The sequence below is a fragment of the Manacus candei genome, unplaced genomic scaffold, assembly GCF_025592945.1.
Source record: "Manacus candei isolate 608988 ecotype Guabito, Panama unplaced genomic scaffold, ASM2559294v1 h1tg000076l, whole genome shotgun sequence".
NCBI classification, from domain to species: domain Eukaryota; kingdom Metazoa; phylum Chordata; class Aves; order Passeriformes; family Pipridae; genus Manacus; species Manacus candei.
Genome location: NW_026138124.1, coordinates 3,442,689 through 3,463,677, shown reverse-complemented (window position 1 = coordinate 3,463,677; position 20,989 = coordinate 3,442,689). Strand labels below are relative to the sequence as shown.

The following is a 20,989-nucleotide window of genomic DNA, read 5'->3' as shown; positions in this document are numbered from 1 at the left end:
CCGGTCACGGTCACCCCTCGGCCGCCACCTTCCCCCGGGCCCAGCTCCCGCCTCGCCCGCCATCATGGCCGCGGCCACGCCCCCGCGCGCTCCGCCAATCACCGCCCGCCAAGGGCGGCGCCACTGACCAATCGCACTCCGAGCAGCGGCCCCGGCCCGGCGCTCCCGCTTTAGAGACACGCGCTCAGGGACACGCCCCTGGGCGGGGCGGGGCCAATGGGAGGCGGAACGTCACGGGGCGTCGCGGTGCACGCTGGGAGGTGTAGTTCAATGCCGCCATTGCCGCCATTTCCTTGGAACAAAAAACCCCTCCGAAGAACAACAAAAAAGACATAAAAAACCCCCAACCCCCCAAAAAAAAAACAAGAAAAAAAGAAAAAAAAAGAAAAAAAAAAAGGAAAAAGACCCAAAACCCCTAAAAACCCAAGGACAAGAAAAAGGAAAAAATACACAAGCCAAACAAGTGAGGATGCAAAATAAAAGCAGGAAGAAAGCCACGTTCTTGAGATGTTTCGAGGTCACCACCAAAGAACATGAGAATGAGTTTTTTACTCCCAGAAGGTTGTATTTTGAGGAGAGGAAGGAAGGGAAAGGAGAGGAGAAAGAGGCAAGGAAGGAAAATGGACAAAAAAAAAAGAAGAAAAAAAAGAAGGGAAGGATAAAAGAGAACTCCTTCAGCCTCTTGCTCACTTCTCCCACCCCATCCCATCCCCCAAAGCTTGGAGAGAAGTCATCTCCATGCCCAGCTTCCCATGGGATGCTCAGAGTAAAGCCAGTGGGATGCTCACGAGCCAAACACTTCCATGAACCGGGAGTTTATTACACAAGAAACCATTTATTTGCCCAGACAAAAAAAATTCCACACAGGAGGAGCAGTGCTTGCTTCCCTTCTGGTCTTTTCCAGAAGAATAAAAGGTTTTCACCAGACAACAACAACAAAAAAAAAACCAACACTGGTTTAGCTAGAAATAAGTAGTTAATAAGAAAATTATCTTCACTTAGTCGATCTTAAAGTTATCTTAGACTTGGCTGATAGCAAAGTGCTTTGGTGAGAATGTTCCTGGGGGGATGAGGGAAACCCCAGCAGCATTTGGGAGCAGTGGTTGCAAACTGGAGGCAAACACTGGATCTTAGCTCCTGTGGTGTGTGTGCCCGGTGGGCAGCCCTTCCCTGGGGTGTGCCCTGTCCTTGGGGCAGGCTGGGGGGACAAGAGCCTGCCTGGCCTCTCCCTGTGGGCAGGGAAGAGCCTCTGGAAGGGCTGAGGCTGCAGGAGAGGACCAGCTGGACTCTCCTGTGGGAGTGTAACCATCCTCTGCTACCACCTGAGCGCGCCTAAATGAACACTCCCACAACTCCTTAGATGGAACTGGTAAGGCGATTTTATTGTAGGGTTTGCCCCAGGCAGGGTACAACTGAACAGGTCAGGAGGAAGAACAGAAAAGCCTCGAACATAAATTGGCTCCAGCCTTATGTCCTCGAGATAGGGAAGGTGCCAAAACAAAGGGAGGAGTGAAGGTGGAGTACGCATATTATGACCATATAAGGAAAAAAACCCATAAATATGCATAATACTTCAGCAAAATTCAACCAATCAGAACCCGAGAATCACATACATAGGGGAAAAAGGTATAACATATGCAAAGCCATACAGTGACAATAAACCAAATACAGAATTTATAATTTTCAATCCCTCAACTCTCCATCCCGCTGAGGGGCTGCTGGTCCCACTGCCTGGGGCTGATTGGAGAGAAGCCGAGGCACGTCCGTGGGGTCCCGTGGAGGGCACGTGAGTGGTGGGGTCTCCAGGGGGTGTTTCTGTGTGAGCAGAGGGAGCACCCGAGGCTGGTCCTCCTTTTTGGGGTCCTGGGGTGCCTGGTGGGTCCCAGTCTGACCCCTGAGCTTCCCTTGGCTCACCAAACTCCCATGTCCTGCAGCCCCAGCTCAGGACACGCTCTCCCCTTTCCCTGGGGAAATGGCCAATTCCCTGCCCCACCACTCCTTGTCCTGTCACTCCAGTTCCTTACGCAGAGTCCCTCTCCAGCTTCCTTGCAGGCCCCTTCAGACCATGGAATGGGCTGTGAGGTCTCCACACAACCTTCTCTTCTCCAAGCTGAGCAGTCCCAGCTCTCAGCCCGTCTCAGCCAAGGCTGTGTGCAGGGTTGTCCTCTCATGGAACAAGCTTCAAGCAGCAGAGTAGGGTCCTTCCCCTCTCCACTAAGAGCATAAAACACCAGCCTTGACCTCAGCAATCCCCATTCCCAGCCTGCCGGGCTGTCCCAAACGCCTGAAACGTGGCTGGCCTGCAAGGATCTCCCTATGGAAAGGCTTGTGTGGTAGTTTGGTCTGGGCCTTCCTTGGCGACCATTTTGTGACCAAGGAAGGGCCCAGATTTACCCAGTATTCCCTACGATTTTTACATAAGCCAGACCATAAGAAGAAAGGAGGAAAGGCCTTCGCTCTCTTTCCTTCTGGTGGCTTGGAGGTGCCGGTTCCCTGCTGTTGAGTCTGTCGTGTTGGGGAGCGAGGCCTGGTAAGGCCTTGTCGACCTTGGGAGACCAGCGATCGTTCCAGAGCGACTCTCGGTTGTCCCAAGGAGAGTAGCGAGATATTTCTTTGCTAACTCTTTTAGTTGCTAGATATTGGGCTACTAATTGGGATATATATATATTTTATTTTGGTTTTGTTCCTCTTCTCCCTGAGGTTTGGGGGGGGGGGGGGGGGGTGGAACTTCTTGTGATCAAAGTGACCGGGATCCGGTTCCGCCTCCGCGCCGGGGGAAGCGTCCGCTTCCCCCGGCGCGGAGGCGGAGCCGGATCCCGGATCCCGAGCCCTCATCCCGGCGGGGCCGCGCTCGCCCCCCTCGGGGCGGGAGGATCGGCGGGGCGCACATGGCGCTGTACGGCGCGGCCGCCGCGGTGCTGGAGGGGCTGGAGCGCGGCCAGGGCGGCCTCAAGAGCCTCGTGTACAACAGCGGCTTCCCGGTGCGCCCGGAGAGGGAAAGGAGGGACGGGGAGACCCGGGAAGAGGGGGGGGATGTGGGGGAAGCCCCGGGGTGTGCGGCGATGCTGAGCCCTGCCCGCCCCGCAGCATGTCCGGCAGCTGTACGCGCTGGTGTCCGAGACCCTCCGCTACGCGCCGGTGCTCGAGAAGCTGCTGGATGGAGCCGCGCTGCTGCAGGCCGAGAAGAAGCTGCCCCCGCAGCTGGCCAAGGTACGGAGGGAGCGGGGTGTCCCCGGAGCCGTGGGGTCCTGGGGCTGGGATGTCCCGAACTCGTGGGGTCCCGGGGCTGGGATGTCCCGAACCCGTGGGGTCCTGGGGCTGGGATGTCTCCAACCCGAGGGGTCCCGGGGCTGGGATGTCCCGAACCCGTGGGGTCCTGGGGCTGGGATGTCTCCAACCCGAGGGGTCCCGGGGCTGGGATGTCCTGGAGCCAGGATGTACCAAAGCCAGGATGTCCCTGGAGCCGTTGCGTCCCTGGAGCTGTGGTGTCCTGGGGCTGGGATGTCCCGAACTCGTGGGGTCCCGGGGCTGGGATGTCCCAAACCCTTGGGGTCCTGGGGCTGGGATGTCCCAAACCCGTGGGGTCCCGGGGCTGGGATGTCTCCAACCCGAGGGGTCCCGGGGCTGGGATGTCCTGGAGCCGGGATATACGAGAGCCAGGATGTCCCTGGAGCTGTGGGGTCCCTGGAGCCATGCGGTCCCTGGGGCTGTGGTGTCCCGGGCTGGGATGTCTCCGACCCGAGGGGTCCTGGGGCTGGGATGTCTCCAACTCGAGGGGTCCTGGGGCTGGGATGTCCCAAACCCATGGGGTCCCGGGGCTGGGATGTCTCCAACCCGAGGGGTCCCGGGGCTGGGATGTCCTGGAGCTGAGATGTAGCAGAGCCAGGATGTCCCTGGAACTATGGGGTCCCTGGAGCCATGCGGTCCCTGGGGCTGTGATGTCCTGGAGCCGGGATGTCCCTGGAGCTGTGGGGTCCCAGAGCCGAGCTGTCCCTGGGGCCGTGGTGTCCCTGAGGCCCTGCTGTCCCGGCTCACCCCGTGCCCTCCCCGCAGGTGCTGGTGTATGACCTGCTCTTCGGCAAAGGGCTCAAGTGCGGGGGCCGCTGGAAGGCGCTGGCCCGGCGGCACCGGGCGCGGCTGGAGGCCGAGCTGGCCCGGCTGAAGGTGCGGCACAAGGTGAGCCGCAACGAGGACCTGCTGGCCCCGGAGCAGGCGAGTCCCGCAGGTGAGAGGGCTCAGGGCTGGGTGGGCACCACGTGCTGGGAGCTGTGGGGGGCTGTGTCTGACCCGCCTGGCCCCCGCAGCCTCCCAGGTCCCGCGCTACGTCCGGGTCAACACCCTGAAGACCTGTGTGGACGATGTGATCGACTTCTTCAAGCGCCAGGGATACTCCTACCTGGGCAAGGCAGCCAGGTGAGGGTTTCTTCCTGCTGTCCCACCTTACCTGGGGTGTCAGCAAGCAGCAGGGGCTTGGGATGAGGTCTGGTGGGTTGAAGGGTTGCTGGTCTTGGTGCTCAGGGTGGCTGGGTCGAGGTTTCCATCACCCCACACTCTTAGTTTCTGCCTCTCTGGGTGCTGCCTGGAGCTGGGGAGGAACTGTGGGATGAGAGGGATTCTCAGCCTGGGCTCTGGAGGGCTCTGCCATGGCCACAGTGAGCCAGGACTATGTGTATTCATCCTCCACATGTCTCATGGGCAGCTTGGAGGAGCTGAGGACCCTCTCCGGAAAGAAGTTCTTGTTGGATCCTCATCTCCCAGAGCTGCTGGTTTTCCCTCCGCAGACAGACCTCCACGACAACCTGCTGTATACTTCAGGACACATCATTCTGCAGGACAAGGTGGAGGAACTGGGGAGCAGGAGGCTGCAGGGATGGGAAAACCGTTGATGGGGTGGAGGGTCAGCTCCTTCCATGAGGGCTGGGCTTTGCTGCAGCACTTAGGTCTAAGCAGAAACTGTGGATGCAGCCTTCCCTGAGGCTTTGCTTTCATAGACTGTAGGTTTGGGATGAATTCCTGGACTATAAAACCCTCCATGGGAGCTGGGGGACCAGCAGCTGGGAGGAGCACGGGGCTGTGGACTGGGTAAAACTTCCAGTGGAGGGTTGTGGTGGCCTTGGCCCTGTGTCGCTGTGGTCCCTGTGACCACACAGTGCCAGCTGTGCCCTGAGGAGGGGTTGGGGTGCTGCTGCCCACCCCTCTCACAGGCTTGTCCTTCTTGCAGGCCAGCTGCCTCCCTGCCTTCCTCCTCAGCCCTACTGCTGGTTCCCATGTCATCGATGCCTGTGCTGCCCCTGGGAACAAAACCAGCCACCTGGCTGCCATCCTGAGGAACAAGGGGTGAGGGCAGGTTTGTAGGGGGGGGTGGAAGGAGGGGGAAAGGTGGCCGTGGTCCCCACAAGCCCATAGAGAGCACAAGAAGGTGGCAGAGCCTGTCACCCTGCCCCAAAAACTCAGGTGAGCTGGTGGCTCTGACAGCGCTGGGCCACTGGAAGCACCTGAGGGGAGGTGAATCACGTCGGGGTTCACTCCCAGCCCCTGACCACAGATCTGCTCCGTACCCCTGCGGGGTGAGGGCAGCTCCCAGGCTGTGCCTGCCTGGTGTCTGGGGGTTCCTGGGGCCAGGTGGGGTGTTCATGCCTGTCTTGGGCACTGTGCTCTGCCTTCAGCCAGATCTTTGCCTTTGACGTGGACCCCAAGCGTGTGGCCACCATGAACACGCTGCTGGCACGGGCAGGGGTCACTGGCTGCCAGCTGGCCCAGCAGGACTTCCTGGCCGTGGACCCTGGAGACCCCAAGTACAGCAGGGTGACCCATATCCTGCTCGACCCGTCCTGCAGCGGCTCAGGTAACACAGGGAGCTCTGGCTGCTCGGGGAGAGCTGGGCTGGGGGTGTGCAGACCCCTGGTGACAGCTCCTGTCCTGCAGGGATGGTGACCCGGGGGCCAGGGGAGGAGGTGGCCCCCAGTGCCGAGCGGCTGCAGGCGCTGGCCGGGTTCCAGCGGCGGGTCCTGGGCCACGCCCTGAGCTTCCCGGCCCTCCGGCGCCTGGTCTACTCCACCTGCTCCCTGCACCGCGAGGAGAACGAGGACGTGGTGCAGGCTGTGCTGCAGGAGCGGGGCTCAGCCTTCAGGTGGGTCTGCCTGGGGGGTTCAGGGGGCTGTAGGGCAGGGTTTGGTGCTGACCCTCATTCCAATCCACAGGCTGGTGGCCGCCTTCCCATCCTGGCCCTGCCGAGGGCTCGCTGCCTTCCCTGGAGCCGAGAGCTGCCTCCGAGCGTCCCCGGCAGAGACCCTCACCCAGGGCTTCTTCGTGGCTGTGCTGGAGCGGTGCGAGGAAGGGGCTGATGCCCCCAGGTGAGAGGAGGGCTCTGAGGGGCTCCAGCTACTTCTAGGGGGCACCACGGCCAAGGCCAGGGTTGCTGGGCACCCAGGGGAGGGTGTGAGGAGAGGTGGAGGGGTCTGGGTGGGTGCAGGACCAGGAGGCAGGAGCTGGGGCACTGGTGGGTTGGCTCAGGATGTTTGCTCTTGTCTGCAGCTCCCTGCCTGTGGCAGCTGAGGAGAAGCCACAGCGCAGAGAGGAAACGGAGCCAGGAGCAGCTCCCAGGAAGAGGAAAAGGAAAAAGCAGCGGGTGAAAGAGTGAAAGTTTTTTGGACTGCCCCCTGCCCAGCTGGGGCTGCAGGGAACACTCCTACTGCCTGGGCACAAGTCAGGCTTTGTGCCAGCTGCAGCTGCGGTGGGAAGTCTGTAACCCCTGCACTGAGTGCCAGCCCTGGGGTCACCTCAGTACCAGGGAGGGGGAACTGGTCACCCAGGGCTGCCCCTTGCAGCCAACCCCCCCTCAGGTTTGCGCCCAAGGCAGCCCCCACTCTGCACCCTGCAGGGCTGGGGTGCTGCAGCTCAATGAAAGGGGTTGTTTTATCATGTTCCCCCCCCAAAAAAAAGTCCTGACCCCAGCCTGATGTGGAACTTCAAAAAAGCCTTTAACTGTAGAAATGAAGCAGAATAAAGTTTCTCTACCGTCGTTTCCAGCTTGTTTGTGCAGTCCTGCCCTGCTCATAGTAGAGGCAAAGTAGGAGGGGAAAAAGTGAATTAATAATAATGATAATCCTGCCCCTGCACCTGCCTTTGACCAGGGGGAGCAAGGACACATGAGCCAGAGTGTGCTGGAAGTGGCACCTGAACCCCACCAGCCCCACGTGTCCCTGCCCAGCCCCAGGAATCGCACACGTGTGAACACAGTCGTTTTATTTTAAACCAGGGACAGAAGAAGCAAGGAAACAAAAATTGCACATTCACGCTAAAATCCTCATCAGCCACACCAGGAATGATCCAAGTCTTCAGTCAGTTAAAACCCAGCCTCTCTCCAGGCACAGGGGGCTCTCCCGGCAGGGGCTGTGTGGCAGGGAAGGGACAGCCTGGCACTCACAGGGCTGGGCGTGTGGGACTACACGGTGCCCTCACCTTGTCCCTGCTCATTCCCATCTCCCTCTGGCACACAGGTCTTGCTGGAGCAGACCTGGCCAAACTCTGGCACCCCTGAGGACAGGGAGTGGGCGCTCTCCTGGCCCACCACCCTGCCTGGGGCAGAGGGAGGGATACCCAGGGTCAGTCTTGGTGGGCACTAATCCTGTCCCAGCCACTTCCTTAAACTCCAAGGATATGTTTCTTCAGCCTGGCTGCTCTCAGCCCACTGCACCCTCAGCTATGCTGGTGAGGGATGGCCAGAACCACCCCCACCAGCACCTGCAGGTCCTTTGTGTCCCCTCTGTGCCACACAGAGCCTGTCACCTGCCCTTCCCGCCCGGAGAGACACCTTGTCCCTGGCACTCAGCACCGTAACATGAGAGCTCCTGCTCCTCACCCTCAGAGAAATAATTAAAAAAAAGAGAGAAAAAAAAAGAAAGAAAAGGTTTAGTCACATCCACATACATCACATTTAAAAGGAAGGGGATGATGTACAGCAGGGGGAGCACGGCAGAGCCCACGGGATGCAGCTGCCTTTCCCAGCACAGCACATCGTGGCGGGCACAGCCGGGGTGGGAACAGCTAAGCACTAACAGCTGGCAACCTCACTGAACCAAGCTTGAAGGAATTTGAAGGCAATTTAGCTTAAATATAAAAATAAATTTTTATTTTGTTAAAAAACGTTTAAATATTTGTAATTTTTTTTTGTCTTTTTTTCTTGCTTTTTTTTTTTTTTTAATTTAGACCTCAGCAGACACACACACTCACACGGCTCGGAGAGTAAAAACCTGGCAGCAGAGCACTCCTGGGAATGGGGTGCCCAGCCCTTGCCCTGGGCAAGGCAGGGGGTGGCTCTTGGGTGACCCCCAGCTCCGGCAGTCTCTTCCCATGAAGCTCCCAGGCAGGGAAGGGTGGGATCCCCGCTCCTGGCTGGATGGGGACAGGGGAGGCAGCATTGCAGCTCCTCAGAGCTGGTAAAACCCAAAGGGAGGGGGATGAGCTAAAAATGAAAAGCACTTTGGACTTGGGAGGGGTGAGGAGAACCCATCCGCTCTGGAATCCTGGGAGTGGCTCCACATCTCCCCCTCCCAGGTGGGGAGGGGGCACCAGGAGTGAGGGGAACGGAGGGGAGAGACTGCCAGGGTTGAAACCTCCCCCGGCCCAGCTGCCTTTCAGTCACGACATGGAAGGGACAACTCCCCAGCACGAGCAGCCACGCAGTGATGCTACTGTCAACACCCAATTAGCTGGGGCACGTCCCCCCCCCAGGGACCGGCGCCCCCCAAAAAAGAAACTCCAAACAGCAAATCCGGCATAACCAACATGCCGCCACACACACGGTTCAGCTCTTCCTCCAAACTCGATTCAGTGAGTGCACAACGGGAGCACGGACAAAGCAGACCAGGGGGAGCGGGGTGGGGGCAGCCCACAGCCCCACGGGGCAGCGGGGATGGGAGAGGGGTGGGGGGATCCCCATCCTCACCCCGTGCCTCCAGCACAGGCCCAGGGGTATGGTGTGTCCTCGGCTAGAGGTGACAAATTAGGTCACTCAGCTGCAGCCATGCTGGTCATCCACGGCACTGGGGCAGCACCAGGCTGGCAACAACCCCAGTGGCAGGGATGGGACCGTGTTCACCAGGCCACGGGATGACAATGGGAAAGACTTTGGGACTGGTGAAGATGGGGTCCCTGGGCAGCCTGGAACTGCAGCATGGCCCCAGTGGGGCTCCGAGCGGGACACAGCCCCAGGGCTGGCTGAGGGCTGGGGGGGGCACAGGAACAGCTGGAAGAAGCAAATGGGGAAAAATTTACACGTCATTAAACATGGCAAAATAAAGTGAGGGAAGGGACGTTGTAGATATGTACAGAGGGTCGTCCAGCCTTGGCTCTGAACTGTTCAAGTAACAAGAGTTTGGTTTATCCCATCCCAGCCACCCGGCACAGGCTCCGGTGGGTGGCAGGGATGGGGCCTGGTCCCACCACGGGGACAGCTCCAGCCTGGAGCCCCCCACACGTGGGCCAGAGGGGCCCAGCAGCACCGGGGTCACTTTTTGCGGGTGTGCTGCCTCCGTGCCTGCAGCCGCTGGCGAGCGCCCGTCTTGGATCCTGCCCCGATGGAGAAGGTGGGGGTGGACGAACCTGGAAGCAGAAAGGTGGCTCAGGGCCCTGCAGCCTTGGGGGCAGCATAATGCCCACCCTGGGAACAGTGTGATGCCCATCATGGGAACAGTGTGATGCCTGACATGGGAACAGTGTAATGCCCGACATGGGAACAGTGTGATGCCCGACATGGGAACAGTGTGATGCCTGACATGGGAACAGTGTGATGCCCGACATGGGAACAGTGTGATGCCCGACACAGGAACAGTGTGATGCCCGACATGGGAACAGTGTGATGCCCGACATGGGAACAGTGTGATGCCCGACACAGGAACAGTGTGATGCCCGACATGGGAACAGTGTGATGCCCAACACAGGAACAGTGTGATGCCCGACACAGGAACAGTGTGATGCCCGACATGGGAACAGTGTGATGCCCGACATGGGAACAGTGTGATGCCCGACATGGAAACAGTGTGATGCCCGACATGGGAACAGTGTGATGCCCACCCTGGGAGGAACAGAAGGTTTGGTGTCCCCTGAGCCCAGCATGTACCACCTGAGCCAGCTCCCAGAACACATCTGGGAGCCCTGCTACTGTCCCCAGCCCGAGGAGACACCATGACCCACGAGCTCCCCAAGGCTGGAGCACCATCTCACTCCTTACCAAAGGATGAGCCGACTCCTACAAAGCCTGAGGCAGGAGTGCTGGGTGTCCTGAAGGAAAGGGTGTTGCTTCCACTGCCCACAGCTCCTGGGACGGGTGTGCTCTGCCCAAAGGTGGGCGCAGGAGCTCCTGCAAATCACAGAATCAGCAACAGGTCACTGTGAGACGGGGTTGGCAAAGGAAGAAGAGCCTTTGGGAGCCAGTGGCCCCCACAGGACACACAGGACTCTGCAGGGGCTGAAGCTCCCGGCCTCTGCTCCCAAAAAGCCCTTTTAATGCCAAAGTTACACTCTCTGGGTAATCCTTGGGCTCTCCTGGCAGCGGGGCTGCACAGAAGGATTTGCCAGGGAGGAACAAAGGCCTCTGTCTTTCTACATCAAGCAGTTGCTCAGTGTGTGGGTTTTAGTTCTGTGGTAGCTGGGATGGCCCATTGAGGGTGTGAAATGTTAGGGAAACCCTGAAAGTGAGGACAAAGAGATGGTAGTCACTGGTTGGCAGCTTCTCTGCCTGCCAAGGAGCTCCAGGTGGCTGTTAGGGACTGGCACAACCTTGGTTCCTGCAGGACACCTGGCTGGGGGTAGAGCCAGGGAGCTGGTGCCTTCAGAAGGACCAAGGAGAGTTTAAGGATTCCCCTCCACCACTGAGGGCTGAGGCCCTGGACAGGGAGGATTGGAAGTGCCTTCCCTTTGTACAGAGAGGCTCTGCACAGCAGGAGTACCGGCCTCTCCAGGGCTGTGGAGCCCGGGAGCTTGGCAATGTCCATCAGGAATGCTGCTGCCCAACTCCAAACCCCCAGCATGGTCTGCAGTGACAGGACAAGGAGTAATGGGTTCAAAGTGAAAGAGGGGACATACAGGTTACACATATTGAAAAAATTCTTCCCTGTAAGGGTGGGGAGGCCCTGGCACAGGTTGCCCAGAGAAGCTGTGGCTGCCTTCCATCCCTGGAAGTATCCAAGGCCAGGTTGGACAGGGCTTGGAGCAACCTGGGCTAGTGGAAGGTGTCCCTGCCCATAGCAGGGGAGTGAAACATGATCTTTAAGGCCCCTTCCAACCCAAACCATTCCATGCTGACTCACCTCCGAAGGCGGGCTTGCTGTTGGGGGTGCTGGTCATGGTGAAGGCGAAGGGGGTGCTCTGGCCCGGTGCCCCCAGCGTGCTCTGCTGCAGGGAGGAGCCGAAGGGCGCTGCTGCCGGGGCCGTCCCGCTCTGCCCAGCCCCGAAGGTGAAGGCCACGGCCGGGGAGCCGCTGCTGAGGCCCGGCGTGCTCATCCCGAAGGCGCCGGCCGAGGGGCCCGGCTGGGTGGTGGCCCCGAAGGTGAACGGAGACGGGGTGGTGCCAAAGACGGTGCCACCGGCGCTGCTGCTCGTGGTCTGGGTGGTGGCACCGAAGCTGGACGTGGTGGAGGTGGCTGTCCCGAAGGAGAACACCGAGGTGGTGGTGCCGCCGAACGTTGCCTGGGTGCTGCTGGTGCCGAAGGAGCCCTGGGCGCTGGTCGTGCCAAAGGCTGTCTGGGCACCGCTGCCGAACGCCGGCTGAGCTGCCGACTGTGCCAGGGGGGCTCCAAAACTGAACGGGGGGGCGAAGCTGACGGGGCCAGCAGCGGGTTTGCTGGCAGACGCTTGGTTGTCGGCAGCCCCGGCGCTGAAGGCGCTCCCAGTGCCGGGGTACGGCGGTGGTGGCTTTGCACCGGCGCTGAAGGAGCTGCCGAAAGCTGAAACGGAGGAGCCGAATGTCAGCGGCGCTTGAGCTGTGGTGGCTGGGGCAGAGGAGGTCAGTGTGGTGCCCCCAAATATGCTAAAGCCCGCAGTGGTGCTGGCAGCAGCTGTGGAACTTGAAGGTGCCTGGCCAAAGGCAGGGCCTGCTGGGGCAGTGGTGGTGGCAGTGACCGTGGCCAGAGGTGGCTTCCCAAACTGGAACACGGGCCCTGGGGTGGCAAAGTTGGTTTCTGTGCTGGGAGCGGAGCTGGCCGGGGCCCCGAACAGGAAGGGCTGTGCCGCGCTGGTGGAGGTGGCAGCGGTGACGGTGACAGCCGAGCTGGCGGCGGGGCCCGTGGAGGCAGGCGGGGTCAGTCCGAAGCTGAAGACAGGTTTAATGGTGGCATCCGTGGAGGAGCTCTGGGTGGTGGCTGTCGTAGCTGCAGTGGTGAAAATGATGTTGGGAAGGCCCGTGAACACCGGGGTAGGCGAGGAGGCTCCGGGTCGCTCTGGGGCTGGTTGTGCCGTCGGTTTGAAGGCGAAAGGAGAGACTTTCGCTGGAGACGAAGCCGCGGTGACGCTGCCAAAGATGGGCTTGAACATGGTGGTGGTGGTGGAGGACGTCGAGGAAGGGCCTGAGCTCGCAGACACGGTGGCTGTGGTGGAGGTGACAGCCGTGCAGGCTGCCGTGCTCTCGCTCTTCGGCACAGCACCGAAGATGGGTTTGAACATGGGGGTGGGCATGGCAGTGGCCGTGGTGGGCATGGCAGTGGCTGCAGTGGGCACAGCAGTGGTCGGGGTGGGCGCAGCAGTGGCTGTAATGGGCATGGCAGTGGCCGTGGTGGGCACAGCAGTGGCCACAGTCGCCGCTGGCTGGCTGGCAGGAGGGGTATTCAGCATTCCAAACAGGATGCTTGGCTTCGGGAGAGAGGGAGATTTGCTGGGGGTCTGGCCCAGCTCAGCGAACGCAGAAGGTGCCAGGTTGTTTGGGGGCTGCACCCCCAGGGCAGGGGGGGCAGGTGTGCTCAGCACGGGCACAGGCTTGATGTCAGCAGAGGTGTCAGGCAGAGAGCTCGACTCCAGTGACACCGTGGGGGCGGGTGGCTGTGCAGCTGATGGAGGTGGCTGGGATGCTGCTGCAGCTCCAGTGGTGTCTGGAAAGGGGGAGAGAGCTTATTTAGGGATAGAGGGGCACCTACAGACAGCCCGCCCTTCTGCCAGGCACCCACCTGCTGGTGCAAAGCCTCCTGGAGCAGCCCCCACCACACCCAGCCCTCCACACTTACCACAGCCCCCAGCAGGACCAGGGGCTTGGTGTCCCCAAATGTGCCCCTTTGAGACCTACCTGCCAGCTCTGCTGCCAGAGGAGCATTTGAGCAGGAGGGTTTGTCACCTGCCTCACAGAGGAAACGTGGAGCTCCCGCTGTGACTGCCCGGCTCTGCCGGGGTCCCATTCTGCTGACCCTCCTCCTCCCCCTCACCTGGTGCTGTGGGGGCAGCCTGGCTGCTCTGCATCTTCTTCAGGCTGTCCAGGAGTGAGGAGCTGGTCAATGTAGGAGCTGTGGAGGCAGGTGCAGGCCCTGAGGAGGTCACGGTGAACACCAGAGGTTTGGACGCGGGCGTCATCTCTGCAGTGGTGCTGGGGACTGCATCTACAGGGAAGGAGCAAGGAATCAGGATTCACAACCGGCTGTGGGGGACACAGCTTCTCCAGCAGGCAGGGAAACGACACCAACACCCCACAGCCCTGGGGAACCTCACACAGCACCCTGGGGACACTGGGGTATGAGATCTCCTCACTCTGAAGGCAAAAAGAGCAGCCCCAGACTGAGGCAGGACTAACCCAGGTGCTTCCCCAGACTGTGCTACAGACAGCCCACTGCTCTACCAGCCCACACCTGGGCTCGCTCCTGCCACCCTTCATGTTCCCAGCCCGCCCTTACCAGCCTTATCCTCCAAGACACTGTTGAACCACTGCAGCATTGCCTTCTTCTCCGCATCCAGGTCCTCCGAGGTGATGGAGTAGCCCAGCTGAGGCGGCGGGGGCTGCCAAGAGAGAGCAGCAGCAGCTTAGCTCCTTCCCAGGGAAGCAGAGCCTCTCGGAAGGTGTGCTGGCGACTGGCCGTGGCGAGCCCCGTGAAGCAGCTGGTCCTGCCGCAGCTACCGCGGAGCTCCGGTCCCCGACTCTGCTGGACCCCCGGCGTGGCACTGAGGGCACGGCAGGCCTTCCCCAGGCATTACCTGGTCCGGCAGCAGGCAGCACAACCACGCACAGCCCACCAGACACTGGGGCTGGGGACAGCGTCACTTCCCACTCGGCCAAGGACGGGGCCTCCTTCCTGAGGGCAGGCAGGTCAGTGTCCCCCCAGCCCTGCAGAAATTGCAGTGAGCACATTCTATTGCCAGAGCGGGGCCAGAGGGGCTGCGAGACAGCGACGTACCAGCACCAGCTGGTCCCCACGGAGCGACGACAGCAACGGGATCTTCCGCTTGCGCTTCCCGCTGCTCCCCGGCGCCGACGGCGGGCTCAGGGAATTCTGCTTCTTCCACACCGGCGACTCCGCCACTGCAGAAGGAGATAGGTCAGGCCCAGCTCCGGGCAGGTGCTTGGTTGTACTGATGGGGCTGTCCCAACCCCTCTCTGGATGGCCCAGCTTGGAGGGCAGAGCCAGGGGCAAGGCTTTCAGCTGCTCTGATGCCGTGGAAGAGCAGCTGGAAGAGCAGGGAGACTGGGACAAGAGCCTGCTGGGGCTCTGTGGGTCAGCAACCCTTTCCCAACTCCAGGGATGGTCCCTGCACCGTACCATGGGGCCCACCTGCCACAGGCACAGAGGGCTGCCTCTCCGTTTTAGCTGAGGAAGCACTGGAATAAGCTCAGCCTGGAATTTGATCAGAGCTCCACTCACCACAGCAGGTCTTGGCCAAGGCTGACACCTGAACCCGTGCTGGGTTGGGAGCTGGAGTTCCCCCTTGCAAGCCAGTTCCCAGGCATCTGCTAGTACCCCAACACTATCAGCACTCCCCTAATCACCTGGAAATCCCACTAGGGCAGTCCCTGAGGCCAGCTGAAGTAGCACTGCTTTGGGAGCAGCACATTCTGAGTTTCCAGATGACGTCTCAAGCCAATCTCACTGCAGGCCTTAGCTACCTCAGCTACCTCCTGTTCTGATTTTGCTCACCCTGGTGGCCCATTCAACCCAGGTGCAGAGCCAGGGCCCACCTACACTCACCTTTCTCTGTCTGCAGCTCCTTGTCCGACTTCACTGGGGTGGAAGTGTTGGAACGATGTGACTCCTCTTCCCTGTGCAAACAGGAGACAGCCAGTTAGGATCAATCCTGGGCTCAGCCCCATCCCAGGGAACAGGATGAGACTGAACATGCTGAGGATTCCCACCAGCACCCCTGGTGTTTCTTTGCCGCCTGCAAACAGACCTCGGGACAAGAACCTTGTGCAGCTCCAGGCAGAGCAGCTGCTTCCTGCTCCAGCCCCAGCTTGGCTGGGCCTGCACCCCCTCCTCAGGATGGGTCAGCCCTGGGGGGCAGCTGGGGGTCCTGGATAGGAGCACTGCCCCTCACAAGTTAGACTCAGCCTGTCACCAGGTGATTGTGTCAACCAGGTGATCGTGTTGACTTTAGTTCTGACACAACCTCAGGCTCCTCTGATTTGGGAGAGAGGAGAACATGGGCTGTGCTCGAAGGCAGGCACTACGATACAGCCCTGGGATTTGATTTTGAGGAGATGGCAAAAATCAGGGACTGTCTTTTCCCAGTGTTCCAGCAACCACCAACCCAGGCCATGCCACTGCCTTAAGGCACCATCACCTCTGCAGCAACTTGAGCCCTTATATCTCCGACCCGGCCTGGGAGCAGGGCAGGGGTGGCACTGCAGTGCCACAAGGCGACAGGGGGGCCAATCGACACGACAGGGGGGTCTCCACACCAGTGAGTGACCCACCATCACGTCTTGGAGAGGAGTCTGGACTGTCCCAACTCCAGTGGAAAGTGGGACTTGGGCACTGGGTTGGCTGGGAAGGCGACAGCTCCGTTCCCAGCTGGCTCTGTGAGAGGCTGGTTACCTGGCTTTCTTCAGAGGCCACTCTGGGGTCTGGGGACGGGAGGACGCTGGGCTGGACATTGGGGACACGCTCACACCCTTTCTCTTCCACAGCTGGAATAAAGAGACACCAGCAATAACTCGCTGTGGGGCTGGCAGGGAGCAGAGCCCTCTCCCCCCCTCTCCCCCCCGCTCATCCCCACTCAACCCCATCACCTGGGACTGTGGATAATGAGCTCAACGAGTCCAGAGCCCCTCCTGCTTCACCACCACTTAACTCCCCTCCACATTTTGGGGAGCTCAATGTCTGGCCACCCCAAGCTGAACCCACATGGGGAAAAAGCAGCATCCAGGGCTAGGACACTGCTAGGCTAGCTCTTGCCTTTGTGTGACACACAGGGGCTACTCAGCTGCCTTGGGCACCCTCATGTGTGTGGGGCTGCTCTGGCAGGAGCCAGCACCTCCTTGCCAGGAGTTCAGAGCAGGATCCCAGTGCAAGGATCTGACTCTCCCCAGCCCCAGCAAACCTCTCCCTACCACTTCTTGGAGCAAAGCTTTCCCCACACAGACAGAGCTCCGGTGGCCATGGCTAAGTGTCCCTGGCACATCTGCAAGCCCAAGCAGGATACAAGCAGTGCTGCATCAGTGAGCAGCTGGGACCTGGGTCAGAGAGGGAACACACGGCTCCCACACTGCTGACTCCAGCTCAAAAGGTGTCAGCGCAGCAAAGCCTTTTTTTTTTTTAACTTTCACCTGCATCTATCCAGCCTTGCAGACCGGCCAGGGATGAGGAGGGAGAGCAAAACAGCCTCATCCTTGGTTTGGTGCAAAAGCAGCAGGGCAGCTCAGCCTGGGACTCCCCAGAAAACAGGGAACATTGCTGCTGGACCCACAGCCCACGTGACCCTCGGGGACGTGAGCTGAGCCACACCAGATCCAGGCAGCCAGCCACGCTGCTCCTGATGAGCCCAGCACTGGGATTCCACGGGTGATCCCAGAGGAATGTGCAGCCCAGGTGTCCATACCTGTGCCAGGCCCCGGGTGGAGCTGTAGGAGCTGGTGATGGCGTTGCGGATGGAGCTGGGGATGCCCCCGGAGTACGTGTTGTTGAGGGAGCTCATGGAGGACGTGCGGGACCTCTTGTTGGAGCAGTCGTCGGGGCAGTGAGAGACAAGGCCCCTCTTCAGAGAGCCCGGCCTGCAGGAGGGGTGTGAAGGCTCGGTGAGCTCCCCTGCTCTGCCCAAAAGTCCTTTCCATGCCAGGCAGGTGGAGGAAGGCAATCCCACTCCTTACAGACTTGGGAATAACCCTCAGCAGCAGCACAGCCCTGCTGTCACAGGGTGACAGACCGACAGCCTCTCCTGCTCTTCCCCAAAGCCAGGCTCTGCAAGCAAAATCCAAGCCCCTTTTCCAGATCCCCGCCCCCCCATCCCAGAAATTGCTTTTGGCCCAGTGGGCACTTACTTGGGTATGAGAGAGGCGGGGGCACCGTTGGCTACCAGCGGCTCAAACGCTGATTGCCCACTTCCACTGCTGTCGTGGCGCCTGTGGGAGAGAGGGTGGAAGCCTGGGGCAGTATGGAAGCCTCTCCCAGGCTGGGGAGAGGCCCCTTTCCAGGCAGGCTCAACACTGGGAGAACTCAAACCCTGCTTGTTTTCCTGGGACCCAATACCCAGGACAAAGTTCTTCCACATCTGCAGACTCCTGCGGATTTTCTCTCGCCCCGGGCCTGTCCTCACTGACTCTCACCCCAAACGCCAACATCCTGCTGGGCACAGCAGTTTGGGCATAAGGAAACAAAAATCTTTTGCACAAGTCCATTATTCTAAGCCAAAATGCTTCCAGAAATGAGTTGCTGAATCTTTCTGAACCGACCCGAGCTTTGAAACTCCCATCTCCAACTTTCTGCCGAACCAATGCCCTGGACTGTTTGAGTCAGAAGCCGAATTCCCCTTCCCACAATGATTCCATGAGGATCTGAAGTGTGAAAGTCCCAAAGCAAAGCTTGCTGTGAAGCAGAGCTGGAGGTGTAGGACAGCTCTCCTCAAGCTCTGAGCACGCCTACCCCACAGCACGGGCCACCCCACGCTCTCCAGCTGACACAGTTCCTTTCTGCCCTCCAGGGTCCTGGAATTTTCTGCCTACGAGCATTCCTTGTGCTTCCCAGACAGGAATGCCTTCAAAACTGGCTTTTGTGGCAGAGTTGTGTATTGGCATATTAAAACAGAATAAAAAAAACCCCTGAGCTGATCCCCTCTGTGCATCCATCCTGTTGTTGCCCTGCTTGGCTCAGATAAACCAAGTCAAGCATCCAAAGATGGGAATTCAGTGCTGGAGGAGGATGGTGTGCCCTGCCTTGCCCTGCTGTGCTCTCTGGGTCACCTCCAGCAGCAGGACAATGTGCCTGGGCACTGCCCAAGCCACTCTCTGCAGTGTTCCAGCTCCCCGCCCAGACCAGCCCCAGCACAGAGGGAACAGCCTCCATGGACACAACTGGGAAGGATGAAGCAAGTTGGAGCAAGTCCAGAGAAGGCCACAAAGTTGGTAGGGGGACTGGAACAACTTCCCTATGGAGATAAGCTAAGAAAGCTGGGGCTGTTCAGCCTGGAGAAGAGAAGGTTCCAGGGAGAACTCAGTAGCCTTTCAGGACCTGAAGGGGCCTACAACAGAGCTGGAGAAGGACTCTGCAGCAGGAAGTGTAGTGACAGGACAAGGAGTGATGAGTTCACACTGAAAAAGGGGACATTTAGGTTGGCTATACCAAAGAAATTCTTCCCTGTGAGGGTGGGGACGCCCTGGCACAGGTTACACAGAGAAGCTGTGGCTGCCCAATCCCTGGAAGTGTCCAAGGCCAGGCTGGAGCAACCTGGTCTAGTGGAAGGTGTCCCTGCCCAGGGCAGGGGGTGGAATGAGATGGTTTTTAAGGTCCCTTCCAACCCAGGCCATTCCATGACTGCATGAGTGCAGGGCAGTGAGGCAGTGCTGTGCCTGGACTGTTGGACTCCAGCAGACCTTGCAGTCAGGATTTACTCCTGGTCCTTCCCAGGGTGCTGGCAAAAACACTGCACCCTCCTTCCCTGAGGCTCAGGGCTGGAAGTCGCTGACCTCGACTAACAGAAGCAGCAGTGTCTCCTGTTTACCCTCACATTTCACCTCCCTTTGCTCACTCAGCCCATGAGGGAAATGTGTGGAGCTTTCCAAGAGGGATCCTTCCAGCCAGGGATCCCATCTCTCTTGGGAGCCCAGGGCTGACTGAAGGACAGAGCCCACAGCAGACACCAGCACTTCCCACCATGCCTTCCCAGTCTGCAAATCCCTGTGAAAAGACAAACCATTTCCCAGCCAAGCTTCCCAAACCACATCCCAGCCCTTCCCAACCCCAGCCAGGCAGAGGAACACACTGGACCCACACCTAAACCACATCCCTTTGATCTCAAGGACAACAGGAGCCTCAGAGGACTGTCTGACACAGCCCCAAGGGCCAGGTGATGGATGGGGTGTGTTTCCTCCCTGCAGTTCCCTTACCACAGTGCTCTTCCAGCCCAGATCCTGGTCACACCATGCATGGTACTCTCTGGGACACGTCCCATTGGTCACCACTGGAGCGAGAGCCCCATCTGTGACCTTCCCAACACACCACCAGTGACCTGAACTGCTCCCTCGTTACCTTCTCTTGCTCTCCTGATCGTTCCCAAAGGTCTGCTCCTCCTCCTCCTCCTCTTCCACAGCCCTTTTCCTGCTCTCCCTGATGGCACTCAGCACAGTCTCCTTGGCACACGGGTCAGGGCTGCTGGTGGCTTGGAAGGCCAGGGGTGAGGCCAGCTGCTCCAGGCTGGGGGGCAGAGCAGAGCACACTGTTAGGCTAGCTGGGATCACTGCTCAGAATTCCCCCACGGAAAGGGGGACATGGTTCTTCTGGAGGTTTAGATCACACCATCCTCCCAGCCATGCGGCAGCACTCAGGATGGGATGGTACTCCCAGGGCTGATAATGCGGCTTCCCCCAGTGTGTCTCGATATCCCCTGTGGCTAATAAGGAGGTTCCCCCCGATGTGTCCAGTATTCCTGTGGTTATAAGTGGGCTTCCCCTCGTGTGTCCCTGCAGTACCCCCTGTGATTCCCTCCAGTGTGTCCCGGTCCCCTCCGTGGCTGATAACCGGGTTCCTCGCGGTGTGTCCCCGTCCTCTCTGTGATTCCTCGGTGTGTCCCGGAATCCCCCTCTGTGATTCCCCGGTGTGTCCCGGAATCCCCCTCTGATCCTCCCGGTGTATCCCAGTCCCCCGGAACTCACGCCGGGGCGCGGGCGATACTGGCGGCGGGCGGTGCGATCCTCACGGTGACGGGGCTGCGGAGCGGGCCGGCCCGACGGGCCCAGGGCGCGGCGCGGGGCGAGCCGCCCTCCCAGCGGGCGGTGGTCAGGCCGAGCGGCGCGGCCGGGCGGGGTTGCGGCAGCGGGTACCGGCGGCGCGGGGGCTGCGGCGGGCAGCGCGGGGCCCTGCGGGACACAGCGCGGTCAGTGCGTGGCGGGGCTCCCCCCGCCCGCTCCCCCCATCCCTCCCGTCCTTACCCGGGCTGTGCTCGGCGCGGCGCGGCCCTCACGGCCGGGCCGCCGTTGGCGGCGGCTTTGGCGGGCGGGCGCGACGCGGGCGGGCCGGGCCGCATGGCGCACCAGGCGCCCGCCGCGCCCAGCGCCGCCGCGCCCAGCAGCGCGCCCCGCAGCAGCACGCAGGCCAGGGCGAGCGCCAGCGCCGCGGCCACGGCCAGCGCGGCCCTCACGGCCCCGTCCCGCCCGCCCGGCCCCGCGCCCGCCATCGCCGCGCGCCCGCCGCTCCCGGCGTGCTCTGCGCGCGCACAGCGCGGGGGCGGGGCTTTTACAGGGTGGGCGGTGCCTCAGAGATGGGCCGGGCTACACGGAGGCGGGGCTTAGCGGGTGGGCGTGGGTTCCGGGCTGAGCGGGGACGGCCCTCCTGGCGTAACTGAGGGCGGGACTTAGAAAGTGGGCGGGGTC

General features: G+C 60.5%; 2 protein-coding genes across 2 annotated transcripts; one reads left to right on the top strand and one right to left on the bottom strand.

The window, feature by feature from the left end:
• Nucleotides 1-2,733: 2,733 nt before the first annotated feature.
• NSUN5 (NOP2/Sun RNA methyltransferase 5) lies at nucleotides 2,734-7,021 on the top strand. Its single transcript, XM_051809600.1, has 10 exons — nucleotides 2,734-2,981; nucleotides 3,088-3,210; nucleotides 4,054-4,225; nucleotides 4,305-4,413; nucleotides 4,700-4,838; nucleotides 5,222-5,337; nucleotides 5,667-5,845; nucleotides 5,926-6,130; nucleotides 6,201-6,353; nucleotides 6,535-7,021. Exons 1-10 carry the CDS (start codon nucleotides 2,889-2,891, stop codon nucleotides 6,638-6,640), a joined length of 1,395 nt encoding a protein of 464 aa, XP_051665560.1. The 5' UTR covers nucleotides 2,734-2,888; the 3' UTR covers nucleotides 6,641-7,021.
• Nucleotides 7,022-7,230: 209 nt separating this feature from the next.
• POM121C (POM121 transmembrane nucleoporin C) lies at nucleotides 7,231-20,793 on the bottom strand. The gene is made up of 13 exons (XM_051809576.1): nucleotides 20,549-20,793; nucleotides 20,273-20,476; nucleotides 19,650-19,814; nucleotides 17,447-17,527; nucleotides 17,008-17,179; nucleotides 16,005-16,096; nucleotides 15,159-15,229; nucleotides 14,370-14,494; nucleotides 13,872-13,974; nucleotides 13,410-13,580; nucleotides 11,310-13,082; nucleotides 10,232-10,360; nucleotides 7,231-9,603 (listed from the first exon to the last, which is right to left on the bottom strand). The coding sequence occupies exons 1-13, from the start codon at nucleotides 20,791-20,793 to the stop codon at nucleotides 9,509-9,511; spliced, it is 3,426 nt and encodes a 1,141-aa protein (XP_051665536.1). The 3' UTR covers nucleotides 7,231-9,508.
• Nucleotides 20,794-20,989: the final 196 nt, after the last annotated feature.